The 23,304-nt window shown below is 42.7% G+C and overlaps 1 protein-coding gene across 3 annotated transcripts in view; it reads right to left on the bottom strand.

The window, feature by feature from the left end:
* The window catches only part of STK32B (serine/threonine kinase 32B), a 373,746-nt gene that overhangs the window by 130,416 nt on the left and 220,026 nt on the right, over nt 1-23,304 (bottom strand). For all 3 annotated transcript variants that reach the window (XM_043906203.1, XM_043906205.1, XM_043906206.1), the window contains exon 4: nt 11,831-12,004. In XM_043906203.1, coding sequence (XP_043762138.1) covers nt 11,831-12,004 — 174 coding nt within the window. The remainder of the gene's footprint in view (nt 1-11,830; nt 12,005-23,304) is intronic.

Genomic DNA, 23,304 nt, shown 5'->3' with positions numbered 1-23,304 from the left:
CTTACAGTCTAGAGGTCAGAGGTCCAATGGAAAGTCAAGGTTCTGGCAGGGTTTGCATTCCTTCTGGAGGTTCTTGGGGAGAATCTGTTTCCTTCCTTTTCCCAGCTTCTAGAAGCCACTCTGCCTTTCCTGGCTCATGGTCCCTGCCTCCATTATCAAGGCTAGAAAGACCTGGGGTGAAGGTTGAGTGCTTACACTGCATCCCTTTGACCTCTTCCTGTGCCTCTTCTTCCACTTCTAAAGAGCCTCGTGATTCCATCGGGCCACCTGGCGAATCCAGGACAATCTCCCCATCTCAAGGACTGCAGATGAGCAACCCCTTTGCCAGGAATATAACATATTCACAGGGCTCAGTAATTAGGATATGGCCATCTTGTGGCAGGGGCATTTTTCTGTCCACTACCATTTTTCCTACATGTAATAAACCAGAGCTACAGATCAGTTAGATGCTGTGCCTGAGCTCACAAACTCCCAATGCAGGGGGTGTGGGTTCCATCCCTGGTCAGGGAACTAAGATCCCACATGCTGCATGATGCAGCCAAAAAAAAGTCCAAAATGGAGTGGATATATTTATATGTATGACCGATTCAATTCATTGTTCAGTAGTGATGGGAAGAGTCAGTTCATTGGAAAAGACCCCGATATTAGGAAATACTGAAGGCAAAAGGAGAAGAGCGTGGCAGAGGATGAGATGGTTAGATAGCATCACCAACTCAATGGACATGAATCTGAGCAAACTCCGGGAGATAGTGGAGGACAGGGAAGTCCTGTGGGGTTGCAAAGAGTCGGACACAACTTAGTGATTGAATAACAACAACAACAGAAACTGAAAGAGCATTGTAAAGCAACTATGTTCCAATAAAAATTAATTTCAAACAGCAACAAAATACACATAGGCAACGACACCAAATCGTCAATAGTTAAGACAGTTTCTCTTCCTAGAGTTCAGGAGGCACAAGCCTAGGGGAGTGACCCTATTTACCAAAAAGAAAATTAAATCATAAACACACAAGCATTCCAAAGTGAGAACACAGATGCTAGCCCCATCAGTTCAGACAACCCAAGCTGAAAACGAGTGCTGCCCCCACAAGATAATGAGCAACTAATCTGGAAATGCCAAGGGCTTCGGGGAACACAAGAGGTGAATATTGCCACAGAAAATAAGAGTTCTATTTGCAGGTACATGTGAAAGCAAAAGGCGTCACTTTTGGGTGTCAGTCACCCAGTTTTTTCCCTCACGAAAGCATGGTGGAAATATGATAATATGATAAACGTGATAATAAATACATATGAAATATGATAAATATGATAGAGAAACTGACTGCCACTTACTATCAGTATAGAAACAGTAAGAGCTTGGTGACTTGAGGTGTCCACTTACTGCTTGCTCCCAGGCAAGTTATTTACTCCCCATGAGACTCAGTGGTCTCACCTATAAAATGGGGCTGATAATGGGCCCCATTTCTGTTGCCTGGTGCTGGGATTAGGTGAGGTCCTACCTGCAAAGCACTTAAAATAGAGCCTAGCACATGTAGCATGCTCAGCAAATTTTTATCTACATCATGGGTATAGCATCTTACAAAGTGACTCCTATTTTGTTACCTTCCAATCACAAGTTCCAAATATGGGGAGAATGCACTGCATTTAAATTCTTATGTGGCTCCTGCAATGCAGGAGACCCAGGTTTGATCCCTGGGTCCGGACGATCCTCTGGAGGAGAAAATAGCAACCCACTCCAGTATTCTTGCCTGGAGAATCCCATAGAAAGAGGAGCCTGGTGGGCTACAGTCCATGGGGTCGCAAAGAGCCAAACGCAACTGAGTGACTAACACCTTCAGTTCCAAGCCCTGCCCTAGTGAGTAATCTCCTTCTTAAACTATTACCACCCAAAGACACAAAATGACAAAAATCTCGTGTGTGCATGTGTGTGTGCATGTGCGTGTGTGTACATGCACATGCTTCATTTACTTTTTAAGTGTTAATATTTAAAAATCAAATTGTCCACAGAGAACATGATGACTTCAAAAAGAAAGCCTGAAGAGCATATAGTTTAAATAACTGAAAATCTTCAAGATAATCAGAGAATTATTTTTCAATTACACATTTTTGAATCATTTGAACTTCGCAATATGAACACATATTATCTGTGAAAAATAAAATCTTGACTTAACCTTATACTCCATAGCAAAAAAAACAAAATTTACTTCTTTATTTTCTCAGTGTATTCAATAAAGTAACAAAAAATTGTAATAGGGAAGAATCTTTGTTTGTTATCCAATTACTAGTTAATCACTAAAGGGATAGTTCCTATAAACTTAAAGTAATGGCCCATCTGTGGGAACCTTGCCTCCCAGGTAATGGACATCAAGCTAAAATATCTTTGATTAGCTCACAGGAAATATCCTGACCAGGGCCACCCGTGAATGACTGCAGGAAGGAAGAAATTAACTCACCCTCTCTGGAGGCTTTAGAGACTAAGCCAAAGCCTGTGGTTATGTGGATCACAATAAATTGTGGAAAATTCTTTAAGAGTAGGAAATACCAGACCACCTGACCTGCCTCCTGAGAAATCTGTATGCAGGTCAAGAAGCAATAGTTAGAACTGGACATGGGACAACAGACTGGTTCTAAATGGGAAAAGGAGTACGTCAAGGCTGTATATTGTCACCCTGCTTATTTAACTTACATGCAGAGTACTTCATGAAATGCCAGGCTGGAAGAAGCAGAAGCTGGAATCAAGATTTCCGGGAGAAATATCAATAACCTCAGATATGCAGATGACACCACCACTATGGCAGAAAGTGAAGAACTAAAGAGTCTCTTAATGAAAGTGAAAGAGGAGAGTGAAAAAGTGGGCTTAAAACTCACCATTCAGAAAACTAAGATCATGGCATCTGGTCCCATCACTTCAGGGCAAATACATGGGGAAACAATGGAAACAGTGACAGACTTTATTTTTGGGGGGCTCCAAAATCACTGCAGATGGTGACTGCAGCCATGAAATTAAAAAATGCTTGCTTCTTGGAAGAAAAGCTATGATCAACCTAGATAGCATAGTAAAAAGCAGAGACATTACTTGCCTACAAAGGTCCATCTAGTCAAAGCTATGGTTTTTCCAGTAGTCATGTATGGATATGAGAGTTGGACTATAAAGAAAGCTGAGCACCAAAGAATTGATGCTTTTGAACTGTAGTGTTGTAGAAGACTCCTGAGAGTCCCTTGGACTGCAAGGAGATCCAACCAGTCCATCCTAAAGGAGACCAGTCCTGAGTGTTCATTGGAAGGACTGATGCTGAAGCTGAAACTCCAATACTTTGGCTACCTGATTCAAAAAGCCGACTCATTGGAAAAGACCCTGATGTTGGGAACGATTGAAGGCAGGAAGAGAAGGGGATGGCAGAGGATGAGATGGTTGGATGGCATCACCTACTCGATGGACAGGAGTCTGAGTAAGCTCCAGGAGTTAGTGATGGACAGGGAGGCCTGGCATGCTGCAGTCCATGGGGTTGCAAACAGTTGGACATGACTGAGCAACTGCACTGAACTGAACTCTGGAGGCTGACCAGAATCAGAAATGTTTAACTTTATTCCCTCCTCTTTTAGTAAAAAAGAAGCCTGAATTCTAACTCAGACAAGATAGTTCTTCAGGACAGGAGTCTTCCATCTTCTTGTGTGTCTTCCATCATTATTTGCTCGCTTTCCAAATAAAGTCACTGTTTCTTGCCCCAACAACTTGTCTTTTGATTAAAAGACCTGTCATGCAGTGAGTAGTTGGGAGTAGGATATGTGAACCCACTCCAGCATTCTTGCTAGAAAATCTCATGGACAGAGGGGCCTGGCAGGCTGCAGTCTGTGGGATCACAGAGAGTCAGACATGACAGCAATTGAGCATGCACGCTCACATGTGGTGAGCAGTATGGGCTTGGACCTGATAACAAAATGATAAGCTATAAAACAGCATTTGTATCCTTATCTTTTAGACAATTTGTAGAAATGAGAAGTAACTTTGGAAAATCTGCTCTTCTCACAAATAACGCTAGTTTAAAGAAAATTGCTTGCTGGTATTTCAGGATTAAACTATTATCCTTCCTAAAGGTAAAAACGGAGAAAAAAAGATTTCTGACAAAGATCATAAAAAAAAACCTTCAAATAAAATTTATAATTAGCTTTAATGATACAAGGGCTTCACAAATATTTGACTCATTAAGCAGATATTTTCTCAAGGCTGAATACTTTCAATCAACAACTCCAAGGCAAAGATGTAGATACTTCTCATACATTTACAAGATTCCTGCCTTGGAAATGAAGCTTGTGAATCTGATGGAGGGAAGGATCACCGATTACAAACCTTTCAGACTGTGAGTTCATTTGCATGAGGTGCAGATTCACGGCTGGAAGCAAAATAAAATGCACTATATAAATAATAAGACTTCATTGACAGATTTTTCCCAAGGGAGTGAAAGATATTGCCCTAGGGCTTTCAGGCATCTTCAGACCACAATTTGATAGAAGTAACCTCACTGATGAAAATTTTTCTCCAAAAGAAACTTGAAAATATTTCCCTAAACCCACTTCAATTAGCATTTAGGTCTCTGCTCTGTTCTAAAGAGTGAACAAGCTTGCTGTTTATACCGGCTCATATTTAGATTGGATTGGATCTAAAATTACAAGACAGAGGAAAGAATTACTGGTGCCCTGAACCTCACCTGAGCCATGAGCTTTCTTCAGATCAGTTCATTTTCCCCAAATTGATAGATGTAATACAACAGTACCTGCCATTGATCAAGGAGACTCTGAGAAGCCTTTATTGTTCATACCCTTTATTTTTGTGATGAAAGGTAGTTACGTATCAAAAGAATTATGACTATATTTTGCAGTGAAACTTCAGGAAATTTTTAACATCAAACATGAGATTTCAAAGGAATTTCATGTTTGTGGCAAGCTACTTTGGGAAACTTTTGAGAGCTGACTCTTCAGATATCAAGGGATATTTGGGCAGAAAAATTATAGGAAGCAGTGCAAGATATAGATAGTGACCCACTGCATTTGAACTTGTGTTTTCAAGTAATTTCAAGTAAGGCATGTCTTTCCTCTCTTGAGTATTTCTTCATTGATTCAATATATAGTTATGGAGCACTTACTCTGTGCCAGACAGTAAGGCAGGTGTGACTTACAGGCTAGGGGCGTCACCACTAGAAGCCTTCCTTGCTTCATGGCCGCTGCTAGAATACAGCCTTCCTTGGGGGGTTGATGAGACCCATCTGTGCATATTGATATTTTCAGATGTGGAAGCACCCTTCTTCATATAAGTGCTCTATCAACAGTTCAATGCATTTTGAAAGATAAGAAAGTCAGGACAGAGCATGCTCATCAGTGTGAGGTACAGGGTAGAGTTGAGATCAGACAGTCTCGGTTTGAACCCTGGCTTATGACCTGCCAGGTGTGTGTCAGGGTGCAAATTATCCAATCACCTTGACAAATGAGGATAATCATAGTATCTTGCCCAATGGACTGACATGAGAATTAAATGAGACGATATTGGTATGTTTATTAACACACACACGCACATATATGCTCATGCTAAGTTGCTTCAGTAGTATGTGACTCTCTGTGACCCCATGGACTATAGCCCGTAAAGCTCCCCTGTTCATGGGATTCTCCAGGCAAGAACACTGGAGTGGGTTGCCATGCCCTCCTCCAGGGCATCTTCCCAAGCCAGGGACCAAACCCACGTCTCTTACATCTCCTGTATTGGCAGGAGGGTTCTTTAATACTAATGCCGCCTGGGAAGCCCATATTTATACACACATATATGTGAACACACACATACACATGCTTATATGTATGCATATATTCATATGTCTAGTTTAAAGTAGTGTCGACACAGAAGAGTTTAATAAGCTTTATTCACTGGCGCTGTTGTTACTCATCTGATTTTGTATGACCTGGCCCTTCGGGGTATCTAGTGACCAGCTCTGGCTGAAGAGCCCTCCGGGGAGGGGCCTTCAGTGAAGGTTATTCTTGATTACCAGTTGAGCTAGGTCATTCCCAAACTTCAGCCCATCAATGGTTAACATCAGTGGGGTTCTCAGGACGTGCTCCCTACCGAGCTGACCAGTGCAGGCTTTACCCACCCAAATTCTCTCTAGGAGCCCATCTGCCCAGTGTCTCCTGCATTTGTCTTCTCCAAACTAATGGTTATTTGTCCTACAAATCACAGATGCACGTCCCAGAGGAAGACTTGCCACATTTGGATTGGATTGGATCCAATCCTCTGTGCTCCTCTGTGCTCCCTGCCCTGCCCCCACCTCAGTCTGGGCTGGGTGCCCTCCTCAGAGCTCCCTTCTGCCACTATGTGATGTCCTGTCCTGGGTGCTCCCCCTGGACTGCAGTAATCTGGCCTCTAGGGGGGTTGCCTCCTCCATCCAGGGAGTGCCCCCTGGTGTGGGCACAGGGTCCCACCAGTCATTTTCCTCCTAGGGCTGGCATGCTTCCTAGCCCAGTGTTTTGGAAGATTGAAGGGCCAACTCAAGTGCTCTAAAAAGTAGATCTTCTAATTGTTTTAAAACAATGATTTATCTTGAACCCACAGTGGTATTTCCCTGCTTCAGTGCTTTCAGACTCTCTGGGTTATACTCTGAAATACCTATTTTTAAAATTTATTTATTTTTTTATTGAGGGATAATTGCTTTACAGAATTTTGCTGTTTTCTGTCAAACCTCAACATGAATCAGCCATAGGTATACATATATCCCTTTTATATTCTATAAATCCTCAACATCAGCCTCAAAGGATGGAGGTTTGTCACCACTGAGGATAAATGAACACCTGGCTTCAAAGTCAACTCCTCAGACGAAAGGAAGAGGAATGAGGCACTTAAGGCCCCATTCCACCCTCTCCCAGGCACCGTTAAATCCTTTATGAAATTTTTCTCATGGAATTTTCATCAGAGCCCGGCAAAGTAGATGTCATCAGGCCCATGTTGCAGATGAGGAAAGGGAGGTCCGAAAAGTTAAGTCACATGTCCGAGTCCACCAAGATAGAAGATAAGAAATTACTGGCAATTCAACTCAGGCTTGCATTTGTGGAATGATTCCACCACTTGCAAGTGTGGCTCCTTGGGAAGCAGCAACATTCATCAGTCAGTATAAAATATGGCAGCAAAAATGTCTTGTACATATGCAGTGGGGGACTTATAAGATTGGCTGTTGAATGAATGAGCAACCTTGCACAACACAGTCCTATATCCCCCTGCACATTGTGTACAGACACACATCATTTCAAGTCTGTACACATATTTACAGTGAAAAAGAGATTTGTTCAACCATATGGGAGACGGGGAAAACCTGACTCAAATGTCTGCCAAGTCTGTAAGTTTACAAATGGTAAGGTAATTCCATTTACTTAGGGGATTTTTTTTAAAAACAATTTCCCTATATTGTTGGATAGCTCCTTTTCTCCAACGTAGATTTAGAATCTGAGGACAGGTGACCCCACAGAGAGCAACTTTAAAGTATTTATTGAAATATAATGAAATGGTTCCAACAACCCTGCTCTTTTTTTAAAAGATTTATGTGTGTGTGTGTGTGTGATGTAGACCATTTTTAAGGTCTTTATTGAATTTGCCACAATATTGCTTTTGCTTTATGTTTTTTGGCTTCGAGGCATGTGGAATCTTAGCTCCCTAACCAGGGATAGAACCTGCACCTCTTACATTGAAAGGTGAAGTCTTAAGCAGTGCAGTGCCATGGATGTCCCCCAACCACCATGCTCTTCACTGACAGTTTCCTTTTCGCCTGGTCTGTCTGCTCTGGGATGCTGGCCTCTGTCTCACTCAGGTCCACAAAGACTCAGTCTGGGGGGATGTAGGCAAACAGATCATCTATTGCTATTCTACTGCACATCTACTGCACACTAGCAGGGAAATGGCTGTGAAAATTGGTGAATGACACAAGAGATTGTACAAGAGATTAGTAAAGAGTTCATTCCTTTCTGTGCCTTCAGAGCAGCCCAGCCGGCCCACAGAGTCTTCTCTGGTACCGGATGACCTTCCTTAACAAACATAGCACAGGGCTTACAGGCAGAGACTCTAGGGCCAGAATTCCCGCGGGCAAAAGCTAGTCTTGGACTGTGTGAATGAACAATGGGCCTCCGTAAGCAGGCCGCATTTCATTGAACATTCCCTTTACTCCTATGTGGCCAAGGCCGCTGGGGCTATTACCACTACCACTGTTACCGTGGCGACTACTGCAGCCTCGCCTCTTCCCCCTTCCTCTTTCTAAATACTTCTTCTCTTCCTCCTTCTTCTTCATTTGCATACTATTTGTGTCAAAATTATACATGCGAACAATTCCAAGAATCAAACTGTACTGAAAGTTTTGTTACAATTTTTAGCAACAAATCATATCACTTTCTCTCCCACTTCTCCCTCTCCATCTATTCGTATGTCTCAGGCTATAATTTTGGTATTTAGCTCCTTACCTCGAAATATATAGGACTCATTGATTTTTCAGTTTCCAGCTCTATCTACTGTCTTCCCACTATGGATGAAAGAGTATGTAGCAGTCTTTTTCCTTTATGTGTCCCCAAGAGACACTTATTTCCCCACTCCCTCACTTCCCCAATGGGGTATTAATATATTTTTCTGGTTAGGTCAATTTTCAGGGTTTAGGGAATTATGACTAAGCATGCTACACAGAGATGTTTCAAGTAGTAAACTGTATGATATCCAATGTCCTAGCTAACACTTTGATTCCTTGGAGTTAAAAAGTATCTTCTGTTATTGTTGAGGTTTTTTTCTCCTGACCTCATCTATTCAACTTCAGATTCTTAACCAACTAAATAAATCTCTCAAGGCAGCCAGATATCAACCATTTCTATCAGCTCACTCTTCCTGAAGAAGACTCTCCAAGGGTCTTTTGATCTGACTCCAATCAGAACTAGTCATGGTTTACACTTTAGGCACAGCTGACATCGATGACCCTCCCATCATCGTGAAGATTTCTTATGCCTCTTTCTCTCCTTTGCTGGAGCTCCGGCTTTCCGTATTCCATTTCTTCCTCCTTGATTTAGTCCTTCATTTTAGTAGAGTTCACGTCATTTTCTAACTACTTGAGATAAGATATACGAGAGATATATTTTTTGAGACCTTGAACTTGTAAAAACGTACATCTCAGATTTGATTGATTAGCATGTTTCCACCGCCTTCTAGTGATAGATAATCCCAAAGGATCCTGATTCCTCAGCCTTTATATCCTGTTCTTCTGTGCAGACTTATTGGCTTTGAAGTTTGTTTTGATTTATGTCTGTTTCTAGTCATTACACTGTAGCCTTGGTGAACCCTTCAATCTGGAAACTCATATATTTCAGGTCTGAGAGAATTTCTTTATTTCATTGATGATTTCTTCCCCTCTATGAAGTGAAGTGAAAGTCGTTCAGTGGTGTCTGACACTTTGTGACCCCATGGACTATACAGCCCATGGAATTCTCCAGGCCGGAATACGGGAGTGGGTAGACTTTCCCTTCTCCAGGGAATCTTCCCAACCCAGGAATCAAACCCAGGTCTCCCGTATTGTAGGTGGATTCTTTACCAGCTGGGCCACCAGGGAATGTTTTCTCACTTTTCTTCACTCCCTCCATCCCTATTTTCTTTCTTTCTCTCTGTCTCTCTCTCTCTCCCTTTCTTCTTTCTCTGTCTGATATTGAACTTACTGTACTGGCCCTCTAATTCTCTTATATATATATTTTTTTCCTTCTCATTCTACTGTATAAGGAATATCCTTAACTTTGTCTTCCAACACATCTTTTGAATATTTCATTTCTACTTTCATGTTTTTAATTTATGAGAACTCTGATCTGAAGTTTGTTCTTTGAATTTTAAGTAAACATTGCATTTATTTTACAATTGCAAAAATCTGTTCATTCCTCTGAAAATACTGAGCACGATTCTTTTGATAGTTCTTTCTCCTGGCAGAGTCTCTGTTTATTACAAGCTGTTTTTCTTTTTCCCATTTGATTGCGTGGCTCTCACTATTCATGTTAGAAGATTTCTCTGGATGTCTGATAATCTTTAGTCGTCACTAACCTAGTTGGGACCTTACAGCAAATGAGCAGGTCTTGCTGACTGTGAACTACACTCCAAGGGAACTGGGGAACTTCTGATGTCATAATCTCATTCCCCTTGGCTCAGCCACATCCCCATGGAAATCATTCCAGTGTCCAGCCTGGAAGATGAAGTTTTGAGCCTAGCTGGAAGTGGAGTGGGTGTGTTATTTCAGCATCTGGTATGGATGCGTCTAGTTATGCTGTCTTCAGTACTGCATCCCAACTCAAGAGGCTTAATGTTCTTCAGTTCAAACGCTCTCTGTTTTACTCTCTTTAGCAAATAAGCCTTCAGTCTTCCGCTTGGAAGAGGAAGGGACAGACATCCAGTTATTCAGGATGGGCAAGCAGATTGGTGCTTTTTAAAATGTCTTAAAAGGCTTTAAAACCCTGCACACCATCTTAGCCTCTCTTTTATCCCTTCTTCCTCCTTCCATCATTGTGGATGACTGTTCATTCCTGAGCCTTTCAAGAGATTCTTTAGCACCTATCAATTCATGATTATTTCCAGGCACAACTCAAAATTCAGCTTCTGGTGTCATAAGCCACTTACCACGAAACATCTTTCCAATTTCCCCTGTGTTTTGCTATAGTCTCCTCTTAAGTTTTCTCCATCCTTGTGAATTTACCATTTTTCAAACATATTTCATTGCCGTTTTATGGAGATTTTAGAAGCGAGAAAATGTGTGTGTGTGTGTCTGTGTCTGTGTGTGTGTGTCTGTGTGTGCTTAATCTACCATCTTGTGTGTGTGTGTGTGTCTACGTGTGCTTAATCTACCATCTTTACCCTGAGATTCAAGTCCTTGTCTTTCCCAAGTCTTCCCAAGTTGTACAATTAGAAGACCCTCTAGGCACAGTGCAAGACCATGGGTGCACAGACCTGCAGCCGCTCACGCCCCCTCCTCTGTGGTCAGAGAGAAGACTTCATTAAGGATCCCGCTGCTGGACTTCCCTGGGGCTCTATGGTAAAAATCCACCGGCCAACACAGGAGATGCAGGAGAGGCAGGTTTGATCCCTGGATTGAGACGATCCCCTGGAGAAGGAGATCTTCCACCACGACCAGTGTTCTCGCCTGGAAAATCCCATGGACAGAACAGCCTGGCGGGCTACAGTCCATAGGATCACAAAAGACTCAGACACGACCTAGCGACTAAACAAGGATCCCATTGCTTTCTGAAGCCTCTTGCTGCCTCCTGCCTCTACAATCAAACTTACCTTACTCATCTGTGCTGTGAACAGGCAGGGAAAAGTCAAGGTCCTGAGGAAGCAGCGAAGACTCAGGGCTTATACCCAGGGCCCAAAGCCAGCACCAAAGCTTCACAAGAGGAAGAAATCCTCCACGATGCACAGCATTGATTTCAAAGTATGGAAAGGAAGAGAGTAGAATCCCTCATGTTCCCAACTCATGCCACGCTTTCTAACCTGAGCCTGAACACTCCAGGCTCCCAAAGACATACCAGAATGGAAAAGCAAAGGCCAGGCACGCCTCTAAGCAGGGGGTACCAAGAGAGGAGGGCACACGGGCAGGGGCGGTGTTCCACCTCAATGCAGGTGACAACAGAGTAGGCTGTCTGCAGAGAAGGTATGAGCAATCATGACGTTACTCTGCTTTTTATGATCTCCATGCACTGCCACATCTAGAGAATGTCAGTGAGAAAATACTCTCCACGGCTGCAGACTCCTCCCATCACACCCTACCCCCTGGCATACCTCTGGGGATGATGTTACCTGTGGATGATGTGGTACCGCTGCAGATACTCCAGGGCCAGGGCCAGCTCGCAGATGTAGAGCTTCACGTCCCCTTCTGTGAAATGTACATTCTGCTGCAGGTGATAACGCAGGTCCCCTCCCAGCAGCAGGTCCACCACCATGAACATGTCCTCCTCGTCCTGGAAGGAGTACCTAGGAGCACCGAGGAGCAGAGAAAGTTAGGGATGGTGATGTCTCCCATGCCCTCAAGACCAATGGCCCCATTTTCCAGAAGGGCAAGCTGAGGCTCAGAGAGAGGCACTGATGCTAAGTCACAGTGCCCTAAGGTGCAGTACCAGTCCTCTGGCTCTGGGCTGACAACTGGCACTTGAACCAATGCTGGTCTCCAATACATTACTTCATTTTTAGTGCATGCTTTAATTAGACTTTGGCTGAGCATCAAAGAATTGATGCTTTCGAATTGTGATTTTGGAGAAGACTCTTGAGAGTCTCTTGGACTGCAAAGAGATCAAACCAGTCAATCATAAAGGAGATCAGTCCTGAATATTCATTGGAAGGACTGACACTGAAGCTGAATCTCCAGTACTTTGGTCACCTGATGTGAACAGCTGACTCATTGGGAAAGACCCTGATGCGGGGAAAGATTGAAGGCAGGAGGGGAAGGATGAGACAAGAGGATGAGATAGTTGGATGGCATCACTGACCCAATGGACATGAGTTTGGGTAAACTTTGGGAGATGGTGAAGGACAGGGAAGCCTGGTGTGCTGCATCCATGGGTTGCAAACAGCTGGACAAGACTCAGTGACTGAACAACAACAACGGACTTCAATAAGGTCTCCAAAGCTGCAGTCTCCTCTCCACTCCATTCCCCTGTCCTCCCCACATGTGCCACTCCCCATGAGGAGCTTGTTTCTGCAGCCCTAGAAGGCAGTGATGCTCTGGCAAGAAACACCCAAGCTTTAAGGGAACTGGCAATTTCTACTTGGAATGGCTGCTTGGAACCCAGCTGGTGCCGAAGCTCTATGGAGAGACCACGAGAAGGAAAACCAAGGTGCTCCACTCGACAGCCTCAGCTGAGTATCCAGTGCCAGCCATTGCCAATCAGCAGCCTTGGGAGTGACCCTTTGGGGATTTGGATATTTTGCTATAGCCCCAGGTGACATCACGTGGGGCCGAAGAACCACCCCGATGAGCCCAGTCAGCTCACAGAACATGAGATAATTAAATGATTGTATTTTGAGCACTATGTTTTGGGGTGTATTTTTTCCCCAAAGCAGTAAGAAATGCATTTAGGCCTTTTATGGATCGAGGAGACAACACATAAACTCTAAGAATGGTATCAAACAATTGTAAACTAGAATCACTAGAATCATAAAAGGTTGTCACAATCCACATGGAACCATGGACTGTAATGAGGGCACTGCAAAATGATAGGATGTTGTCCTGGATGCTTAGATCTGTGTCTCAGATCCTTGAATATTAATACCCTGGGCCAGTCAGGCTATCCCTCTCATTGGACAGAAGAAGGAGGAAGGCTCTCAGTGAGCCAGTGTTAGGGTGAAAACAAGGGCCCAGACCCCTCAGTCTCGCCCCGCTTACAATCACCCACTGCTGGGATGCTGCTGCAGTTGTGCACGGCTGTGTTTCCTGACCTGGGTGTGCAGACCGGGGGAGGGAACCTGATTCAGCCACAGAAGAGGGGACAGACCCTGTGCTTATGGGATGGAGAGGTCCAGAACTAGAAGGAACCTTAAATGCCATCTAGTCCCATAGGGAGAGATTGGGAGCCAGAGAGAGAAGAAATGGCTGGTCTATGATCTAAGTGTCTGGTCTTCTTTTTATGCTTGTCAATGAAGTTTTATAATTTTCTACTTAAAAGTCTGGCATGTATGCATTTTTATGATGATATTTTTATTATCATCATTGTTATTATCACACTTCATTATTGTTTTTTAAATTTATTCTTAATTGGAGGATAATTGTTTTACAATATTGTGTTGGTTTCTGTCATACATCAGCATGAATCAGCCATCGGTATACATATGAACCCTCCCTGTGGTTGTGATATTTAAAAATAGATTTTATTTGTGAAGATAGTCTTTTAAAGTAAGATGTACTCACAGGTCATTGCTAGGGGAAGATGAACTCTGGAATTGCTTATGTTTCTCTTGAATCTAGCAGCTTGGCTGACCTCTTAGTTACTAGTTCTAATACCTTTCTAATACTTTTTCCACTTGTGAAAGGGTTAGTTGCTTAGTCATGTCTGACTCTTTGTGACCCCATGGACTGTAGCCCACCAGACTCTTCTGTCCATGGGGATTCTCCAGACAAGAATACTGGAATAGGTTGCCATTCCCTTCTCCAGGGGATCTTTCCGACCCAGGGATCGAACCCAGGTCTCCCGCATTGCAGGCAGATTCCTTGCTTCTTGAGCCACCAGGGAAGCCCCACTTTTTCCACTTATTACATGAAGATGATGATTGTTCCACAACAACTGCCATGTTCATATATCCTTGCAATCCGTATGCCCCCTACTTCTTTTTTCTTGTTTTATTGTACTATCCAGGACCCCCAGTAAAAGACTGGTTATAAGAGGTGAGATCACTCATTTTCATTTTGTTCTGGAATTTAGTAAACTCTAGGAAATAAATTGTTTGCTGTAGATATTTGGTGGATAACATTTTTTTTTTTTTTTTGGCCACACATGTTGGCTCTTAGTTTTCTGGCTAGGGACTGAACCCGTGCCTCCTGCATTGGGAGTGTGGAGTCTTAACCACTGGACAACTGCCAATGGATAACATTTATCCAGTTAAGAAAGTTGCTGTCTAAACTGCTAAGAAATTTTACTGAGTGGGTTCAGAGGTTTTTTTTTAACATTAAAATGTCTTTGCATTTCTAAACTAAACCTTACTTGATAAACACACTCATATATGTATATCTAAGTAAATAAGACACACATATATGTATGTATTATATATAACATGTATAATAAATACACATATCATATAGGAGTATACTATATATAACATATACTATATATACTTTTTAAAACTGGATTCATGTTTTTCATTTAGGATTTTTGCATCAAATGTTACAAGTGACACTGGCTCAAATTTTCCTACCTTTGTCCTGACCCATTTTGGTATCATGGTAATACTGACTTTGTATGATGAAGTGATTTTTTTGTTGTTGTTGTTCTACGTTCAAGAAGAGTGTATAAAAGACACCATTTGGTTGCAGAAAGTCTGGTCTCAAAACACCCTGCATTCCCCTGTTTCTGATTCCTGTGGGATTTTCCCTCCTCACTTAAGGTGTACCTGTTGGATGTTTGATGATTCCTGCTCCTTCCTCTCAACAAAGAGAGGAAAAGTGACTAGGAAATTTATGCACCTCTATTGCACTCATTTCACATGATAGTAAAGTAATGCTCAAAATTCTCCAAGCTAGGCTTCAATAGTATATGAACCGAGAACTTCCAGATGTTCAAGCTGGATTTAGAAAAGGCAGAGGAACCAGAGATCAGATGGCCAACATCCACTGGGTCATAGAAAAAGCAAGAGAATTCCAAAAAAAATCCACTTCATTGACTATGCTGAAGCCTTTGACTGTGTGGATCACAACAAACTGTGGAAAATTCTTCAAGAGATGGGAATACCAGACCACCTGACCTAACTCCTGAGAAATCTGTATGCAGGTCAAGAAGCAACAGTTAGAACTGGACATGGAACTGGTTCCAAGTTGGGAAAGGAGTAGGTCAAGGCTGTATATTGTCACCCTGCTTTTTTAACTTGTATGCAGAGTACATCATGAGAAATGCTGGGCTAGATGAAGCACAAGCAGGAATCAATGTTGCCGGGAGAAATATCAATAATCTTAGATATGCAGATGACACCACCCTTATGGCAGAAAGCAAAGAACTAAAGATCCTCTTGATGAAAGTGAAAGAGGAGAGTGAAAAAGTTGGCTTAAAACTCAACATTCAGAAAACTAAGATCATGGCATCCAGTCCCATAACTTCATGCCAAACAGATGGGGAAACAATGGAAACAATGAGAGACTTTATTTTGGGGGGCTCCAAAATCACTGCAGATGGTGACTGCAGCCATGAAATTAAAAGAGACTTGCTCCTGGGAAGAAAAACTATAACAAACCTAGACAGAATATTAAAAAGAAGAGACATTACTTTGCCGACAAAAGTCTGTCTAGTCAAAGCTGTGGTTTTTTCAGGAGTCATGTATGGATGTGAGAATTTGACCATAAAGAAGGCTGAACACTGCAGAATTGATGCTTTTGAACTGTGGTGTTGGAGAAGACTCTGGAGAGTCCCTTGGGCTGCAAGGAGATCAAACCAGCCAGTCCTAAAGGAAATCAACTCTGAATATTCATTGGAAGGACTGATGATGAAGCTAAAACTCCAATACTTTGGCCACCTGATGGGTAGAACTGATTCATTAGAAAAGACCCTGATGCTGGGAAAGATTGAGGGCAGGAGGAGAAGGGGACTACAGTGGATGAGATGGTTGGATGGCATCACCAACTCAATGGACATGAGTTTGAGCAAGCTCCGGGAGATTGTGAAGGACAGGGATGCCTGGACTGCTGCAGCCGTGGGGTTGCACAGAGTCAGACACGATTGAGGGATTGAACAACTGGCCACTGGTGTCGGTTCATCAGGCCCCCTTGTGGATGCTCTTGCGATCAGCATGTGGACACTGAAAGAAAAACCTCTTCCTCTAGGCATGCTTGGCCAGAAGCTCTAACTGTGAGACTGTTTAGATCCTGTTGCCCAAACGAAGATCAGACCCACCTGAAGCTGCAGGGAGTTGAGCCAGGCTGAGATCTAAGTGCAGAGAGAGGCCCTGCTGGAGGTGTGGGCTCCAACCCAGGCAGAAGAGTGGTCTGTCCCTGAATTTCATGTTTACATGGACAAGGGCTGTACTTTTCGATTAAGGCTACTTAACGTTGTGCTTCATTCACTCAGAACTGAAACAGTCATTTGATGCATCCTTCTACTTACTTACTACTGGAGAGAAAGGTTTAGATGCTCAAAAAGGAATCATAGGAATCAGCTATAATATGCCTCCTACAGATCCTCAATTTATATTCCAATAGTTGATGGACTATTGAAATGCTATGTTAATAACAGTGAGTTCTGCACTCTCAATTCACAGCTAAACAGTCAAAGGGCATCTCATTCAATATTCCATCAGAACTCTTTGGAAGAACGACATGAATTTTCAGGAGAGAAACATGCAGAGTGGAATGAATTCTAAAGAGGAAATTCAAAATGCAAAGACAACAATAATTTAGGCAATAACTCTGGTTATGGCTTTTTCTCGCTGCAGATCCTTTGTCACCTGGGCCACGGACTCTGCATTCCCCGGAGTCTCAATGCTATTATCTGAGAACAGAGAATGACCTTGTATTGACCTCCCTGTGGTTTCGTGCGGTTCTACGGCTCCATGCTCTTGTCTCTTTTGCTTCTTCCTGGATTGGAATTACAATTATGTTCTCATGATACTGTTGCATATTGTCATGGAAATGATGGAGATCAGGAATGAGAAACCTACACTGGATTACAGTAACAGTGACCATGGAGAAATCAACATTCAAGATCAAAGAAGGTCAGGAGCTAGAAAGGCATCAGTCCAGACCTGGACATTGACACAGGCCATCACGGTGGCCCAGTGGTAAAGAATCCGCTTGCCAATGCAGGAGCGGCAGGACACGCGGGTTTGAGCCCTTGGTCGGGAAGATCCCCTGGAGAAGGAAATGGTAACCTGTTCTAGTATTCTTGCTGGGTTAATCCATGGACAGAGGAGACTGGCAGGCTACAGTCCGTGGGATCACAAAGAGTCAGACATGACTGAGCACACACACACTGCATGAAGAACCCCATGTGTGTTGGGTTTTTTTTTTTTAATGCATTCATTTCCTACCTTATTCCAAAATAGATTAAAAGTGACTTGCTAAATACATGTACATAATACAATTGAAAATAAGTAAACTATCGGTCAAGTCAAAGAATAAAAAAGAAAGTCAAGAAAATGGATGCAGGCAAAAATACCCCAATTCATGCTCCAAGAACCTGCCTGCTTGCCAGAAGTGAGCCATCAATGGGTCTCTAACCTTCCCCAGCAACCAGAACAAAGTGAGAAACACAATCGGCTCCATGATTCAAGGGTCAAGGTGAAAAAACAAATCACTTGTTTACTTTTATGATTCATAAGTTTATTACTGGTACAGAAGCCAGAGGGACGTCTCTCCCACTGGCTTCTTTTTTCTTTTTTTTTCTGATGATAATTTTTTTGTCGTTTTTTTTTTTAATTTTTTTAAAATTAGTTGGAGGCTAATTACTTCACAACATTTCAGTGGGTTTTGTCATACATTGATATGAATCAGCCATAGAGTTACACGTATTGCCCATCCCGATCCCCCCTCCCATCTCTCTCCACCCGATTCCTCTGGGTCTTCCCAGTGCAGTTTTATTTTTTTTTTCCCCCACTGGCTTCTTATAAAGAAGGCATTCTGTAATGTGTGATCAATGAGCTAAATACAATTGTTCTGTGGACTTCCTTGGTGGTTTGGTGCTAAGACTCCATGGTCCCAAAGCAAGAAGTCTGGGTTCAGTCCCTGGTCAAGGAACCAGAACCCACATGTCACAACTAAGAGTTCACATGCTGCTACTAATCTTGCATGTCACAATTATGACCTGGTGCACCCAAATAAAAAGTAAATATTAAAAAATAATAAAATGCTCTGAACAGAGTCACAAGTTTAACAGGAGATTTTTTTGTATGATGTTCCTCAGCATAGGCTGAATGTGTCAAAGTCCAAGTCCATAAAAAAAGGGCTTCATGGGGCAATAGCAAAGTGGTCTGGCAGCATGCTCATGGATGAACTTTCTTAATAAAAGAAATGCTGGCAGATAGCCTCAGGGACTACTTTACAAACGTGAGCTCATGCACACACCAACAATGACTCTGTAGGCTTCTACCATACAGCCAGTCCTGTGCCAGAAGCTGGGGTTCAGCAGGAGAAGTTGCCCCAGATGGCTCACCTGAGTTTGGATAGCCATAAGGGGTCTGGAGTTCAATGTTCCATGCCAGGCCAAGTGCCCCAAATGATCCATTGCTGCATTTCCATTTCTTGCCCTTGGCCATCAACCTACAGTCCCAAGAAGACTCTTCGTTGTCACTGTCATCCCTACCTGATCACTCACAATGTTCCCTAATTCTGCCTTTCTACTCTTTTCCATCCATCATCCTCTTTTCAGTTTAGAGCAGTAGTTTGCAACCAGGGCACCTTTGCTCTCATGGGGACACTTGACAACATCTAGAGACATTTGTGGTGGTTACAACTGGGGGAATGGGTGCCACTGTCATCCAGTAAGTAGAGGCCAAGGTTGCCGTTAAACATCCTACAATGAACTGGACGCCCCCATCACAAAGTGCGACCTGGCCCCCAGTGTCCACAGCACCAAGGCTAGGAAACCCTGGTTTAGATAGATGTGCCCCTTCTAGGGGGCTTCCCTTGTGGCTCAGCTGGTAAAGAACCCTCCTGTAATGCAGGACACCTGGGTTCGATCCCTGGGCTGGGAAGATTCCCTGGAGAAGGGAAAGGCTACCCACTCCGGTATTCTGGTGTGGAGAATTCCATGGACTATACAGTCCATGGGGTTGCAAAGGGTTGGACACGACTCCTAACCTGGAAGATGGAGCTGGGTGACCCCGTTTCTGTCCCTCTGCACCCTGTAATAGTTAACAGCGATGTGTCGCCCACCGTGTGCCAGGCACTGCTCCACGTACCCTGTGTCTATTAACTCTTTGCATCCTCCCAGTGGCCCTCGGAGGTAAGTGTTACCATGAGCTGCCTTTGGCAGATTTGGACGCACTGAGACTCAGAAAGATGAAGGACTCTTTTCCAACTGACCCAGCCAGGAAACGGCAGAGCTGAGAGTTGAACCAAGATGATTTCTCCACCTCCAGATTCTAGAATTATTACGGGAAGTAATGTCTGGCTGCTTGCCGCTTGAAAGCCAATCAAGAAACAAGATAGGTGGAAAAGAAGTTTGCTTTATTTCGGATGCCAGTAACTGGAGGAAGGGTGAACTCATGTCCAAAGGCGAATTCATGTCCAAAGATGAACTCATGTCCAACAATCAGCGAGCAAGAGCTTTTAAAGGCAGTGCAGTGGGAGGTTGGGGGGCTCCATGTAGAAACAGCACAGTCAGTTCTCGACATCTTGAAATCGGTCACGTCATCTTGATTGTTTTAAGGAGTAATTGGTCTTCAGAGTTCCAGGGTTGGTTTGTCCCCATTTCCTTGAGGCCAGTTCTTGAAATTGTGGCAGCTTATGTGAGGGCTAAGTCTGGTCATCATGTGTTAACTTCTTCTACCTGGTGGGGGTTTGAGTATAAGACAGCTCAGTTCAGAATATTATCTATAGCCCTTGACAAGGAACTAAAGTCCTTGATTTTGTATAACGACTAAATTAGTATCATTTTGCCCCGTTTGACTGCTTTCCTTGGTTTCTTCCCTCTCTCACTTCTCTGGTTAAACTTACTCTTTGGCTAAAGTGTTTCCACAGACAAAAGGCAGGCTGAGAACATGGTGCTGAAGGACCACAGGGTCCTGCTCCATTTCAGAATCCCTGCTCAGGGCTCTGGCGGCACTTTCCTTCTGGCTCAGGGACCCGCTCTCTCCTGGTCTCTCCTCCCCACCAGGCAGCCAGCTGTCTGGCACAGGGACCAAGCTGTTCCTAGCTTTGTGTCCCTGCATTTAGCCCATTGCCCGGAGCATCAGACGCACTCAAGAATGAATGAGTCACAAACACCCAAAGGACCCACATCTCATCTATGTGGCACATCAGTCTGTCAATTTCATGCAGAAGCCTGAGGGAGCAGGGAGATAGTACAGAAAGAAATATGGGAGGTGGTGGGTTGATGGGAAAGGAAAGCTTTGTGTTGGGCACTGGTCTCTTTGTGATGTTTACATCACTGCTTCCAGGAGCTTCTTTATCCTCCACACCCCTCCCCACCCGCCAGCTACACAGCAGGTTTTGCAGACCCTAAAGTACCATCTCTCTGCGTCAGTGAAGAACCCTGTTCTTATGACTTAATGGTTTCATTTAATTTGTAAATTGAATTTGTGCTTGCTCCTGCTTACTTCTAAAGGTTTTGCAATGCCTAACAAAGTAAGACTGATGGAGATGGAAAATGTGGAATGAAGGAGAGGCGACTGGTACGTTCATGTGGACAAATTGACTTCGGGCATGGGTCAACCTCTTTTGCAGGGCACAGAGACAAGGCAGTGCAGAACAGACAATCTGCTCTCACTTCTGAATGAGATGGAGCCAAACCGCTCCCCTTGGACTGATTCCAAAAGAACTGCATAATTTGCATTCTTTACAAAGGGGCATGGAGTAAGAAACAGGGAGTGAATAATGGTAATTCACACTAGGAGAGTGTGTCCTATGTGTATTCTTATATTCCTGGGAGATATTGGTCCTTAGCTTTCTCTCACTGCACTATCTTTATCTGCTCTTGGTATCAGGGTAATGCAAGTTCATAAAATGAATTGGGAAGTGCTCATTTCTCTTCTATTTCCTGGATTTCCTGGAAGAGATTGTATAAAATCAGTATTAGTTCTTTAAATATTTGTTAGAACTCTCCAGTGAAACTATCTGGACATGGAATTTCATTCTTCAGGAGCTTTTAAATTATGAATTCAGTTTATATAAAAGTGATAGGATTATTTAATTTTTTCTTGGTTAAGTGTTGGTAGTATGTAGATTTTGAGAAATTGTTCCATTTCTTCTAAACTGTCAAATTTATGAGTATAAAGCTTTTCACAGTATTCCCTTATTATCCTTTTAATGGCTGAAGAATCTTTAGCAATAGCCTCTGTTTTATTCCTGATTTTCATAATTTGTACTTCCCTCAGTTTCTGTGAGTCAGTCTTGCTAAAGTTTCATCAAGCTTTTTTTCTGAAGAACAAGCTTGCTGTTCCATTGATTTTTTTTTTTCTATTGCTTTCTTCTCTTCAATTTCATTGATTATACTCTATTATTTCCCTTCTTTTTTCTTTCTTTGGGTTTATTTTTCTCTTCATTCTTTTAGTTTTTTGAGATGAAAAACAGATCAAAATTTGAGACCTTCTCCCTTTCCAAATGTAAACATCCAGAACTATAAATTTCCCTATCATCACAGCTTTAGCTGAATCCTACAAATTTTGTGTTTTCATTCACACTTGTATGTATCTTTATTTCTTCTGAGGCCTCTTCTTTAACCCAAGGATTATTAGAAGTCTGTGTTTAATTAACAAATATCTGGAGATTTTCCTACAGTCCTTCTGTTAGTATGGTCTAGTGTGGTTGCATTATGGTCATAGCACATGTTCTGTTATGATTTCATTTTTTAAAGTTTGTTGAGGTTTATTTTATGAACCAGGAACCAGATCTATATTTGTGAACTTTCCACGGACACTTGAAAAAAAAAGTCCTTTCTGCTGTTACTTGTTGAAACATTCTACAAATGTCAGCTAGGTACTCTTGGTCATGGTGAAGTTCATCCTTTTATATCTTTGCTGACTTTCTGTCTAGAAGTTCTATCAATTGCTAAGATGCCCTCAGGTATAACTGTGGGTCTTTCTGCTTTTCCTTCCAGTGCTATTAAATTTTGTTTCATGCATTTGGAAATTGTGATGGTTGACTCATTCATAACATTATTTGAATCATCTTAATATAGTGCCCTATATGCTATTACCATGTATAAATTTCATTTTTTATTTATAAATATTGTCTATTTCCTACTGATACTCAGCACAGCTGGTTTTACGTGTCCCTTGTTATAAGTAATGCTGCAGTGAGGCGCTCTCCATATTTCTTCTTATGCTCACAGGCACAAGATAGCTTGTTACACAAATGTACTGAGTACCAACCATATGTCAGACACTGGTCTAGGTGCTGTGGATATGGAAGTAAACAACAGAAATCACATCCTTTCTCTGTGGGATTACATAAAGTGAAATAAGCAACCAGCACAGTGGGAAGCACATAGAAAGCCTTAAGGGGAACTAGTTATAAAAATGAGTGGCTAAATGAATAATGCTAATATTCTGATGCTAAATATATGATGTGATGAATGTGTATCACATTCTTACTCTTGCAATCCTTGCAATAACTCCAGAGGAATATACAATTATATCTATTTAGCGCATGCTCACACGTGTGATAAGTTGCTCAGTCGTGTCTGACTCTTTGTGACCCCATGGACTGCATGCAGCCCACCAGGCTCCGCTGTCTGTGGGATTTCCCAGGCAAGAAAACCAGAGCGGGTTGCCATTTCCTCCTCCAGGCGATCTTCCCTGACCCAGGGATCAAACCTTTGCCTCCTGTGTCTCCTGCATTGCAGGCAGATTCTTTACCACTGTGCTACCAGAGAAGACCTTACATCTATTTCACTAAGCCCAAACAAGCACCTAGAAAGTTT

Source organism: Cervus elaphus, chromosome 6, assembly GCF_910594005.1.
Source record: "Cervus elaphus chromosome 6, mCerEla1.1, whole genome shotgun sequence".
Lineage (NCBI taxonomy): Eukaryota > Metazoa > Chordata > Mammalia > Artiodactyla > Cervidae > Cervus > Cervus elaphus.
Note: the sequence above shows the minus strand (reverse complement) of the source record. Positions and strands in the feature narration are given on the sequence as shown.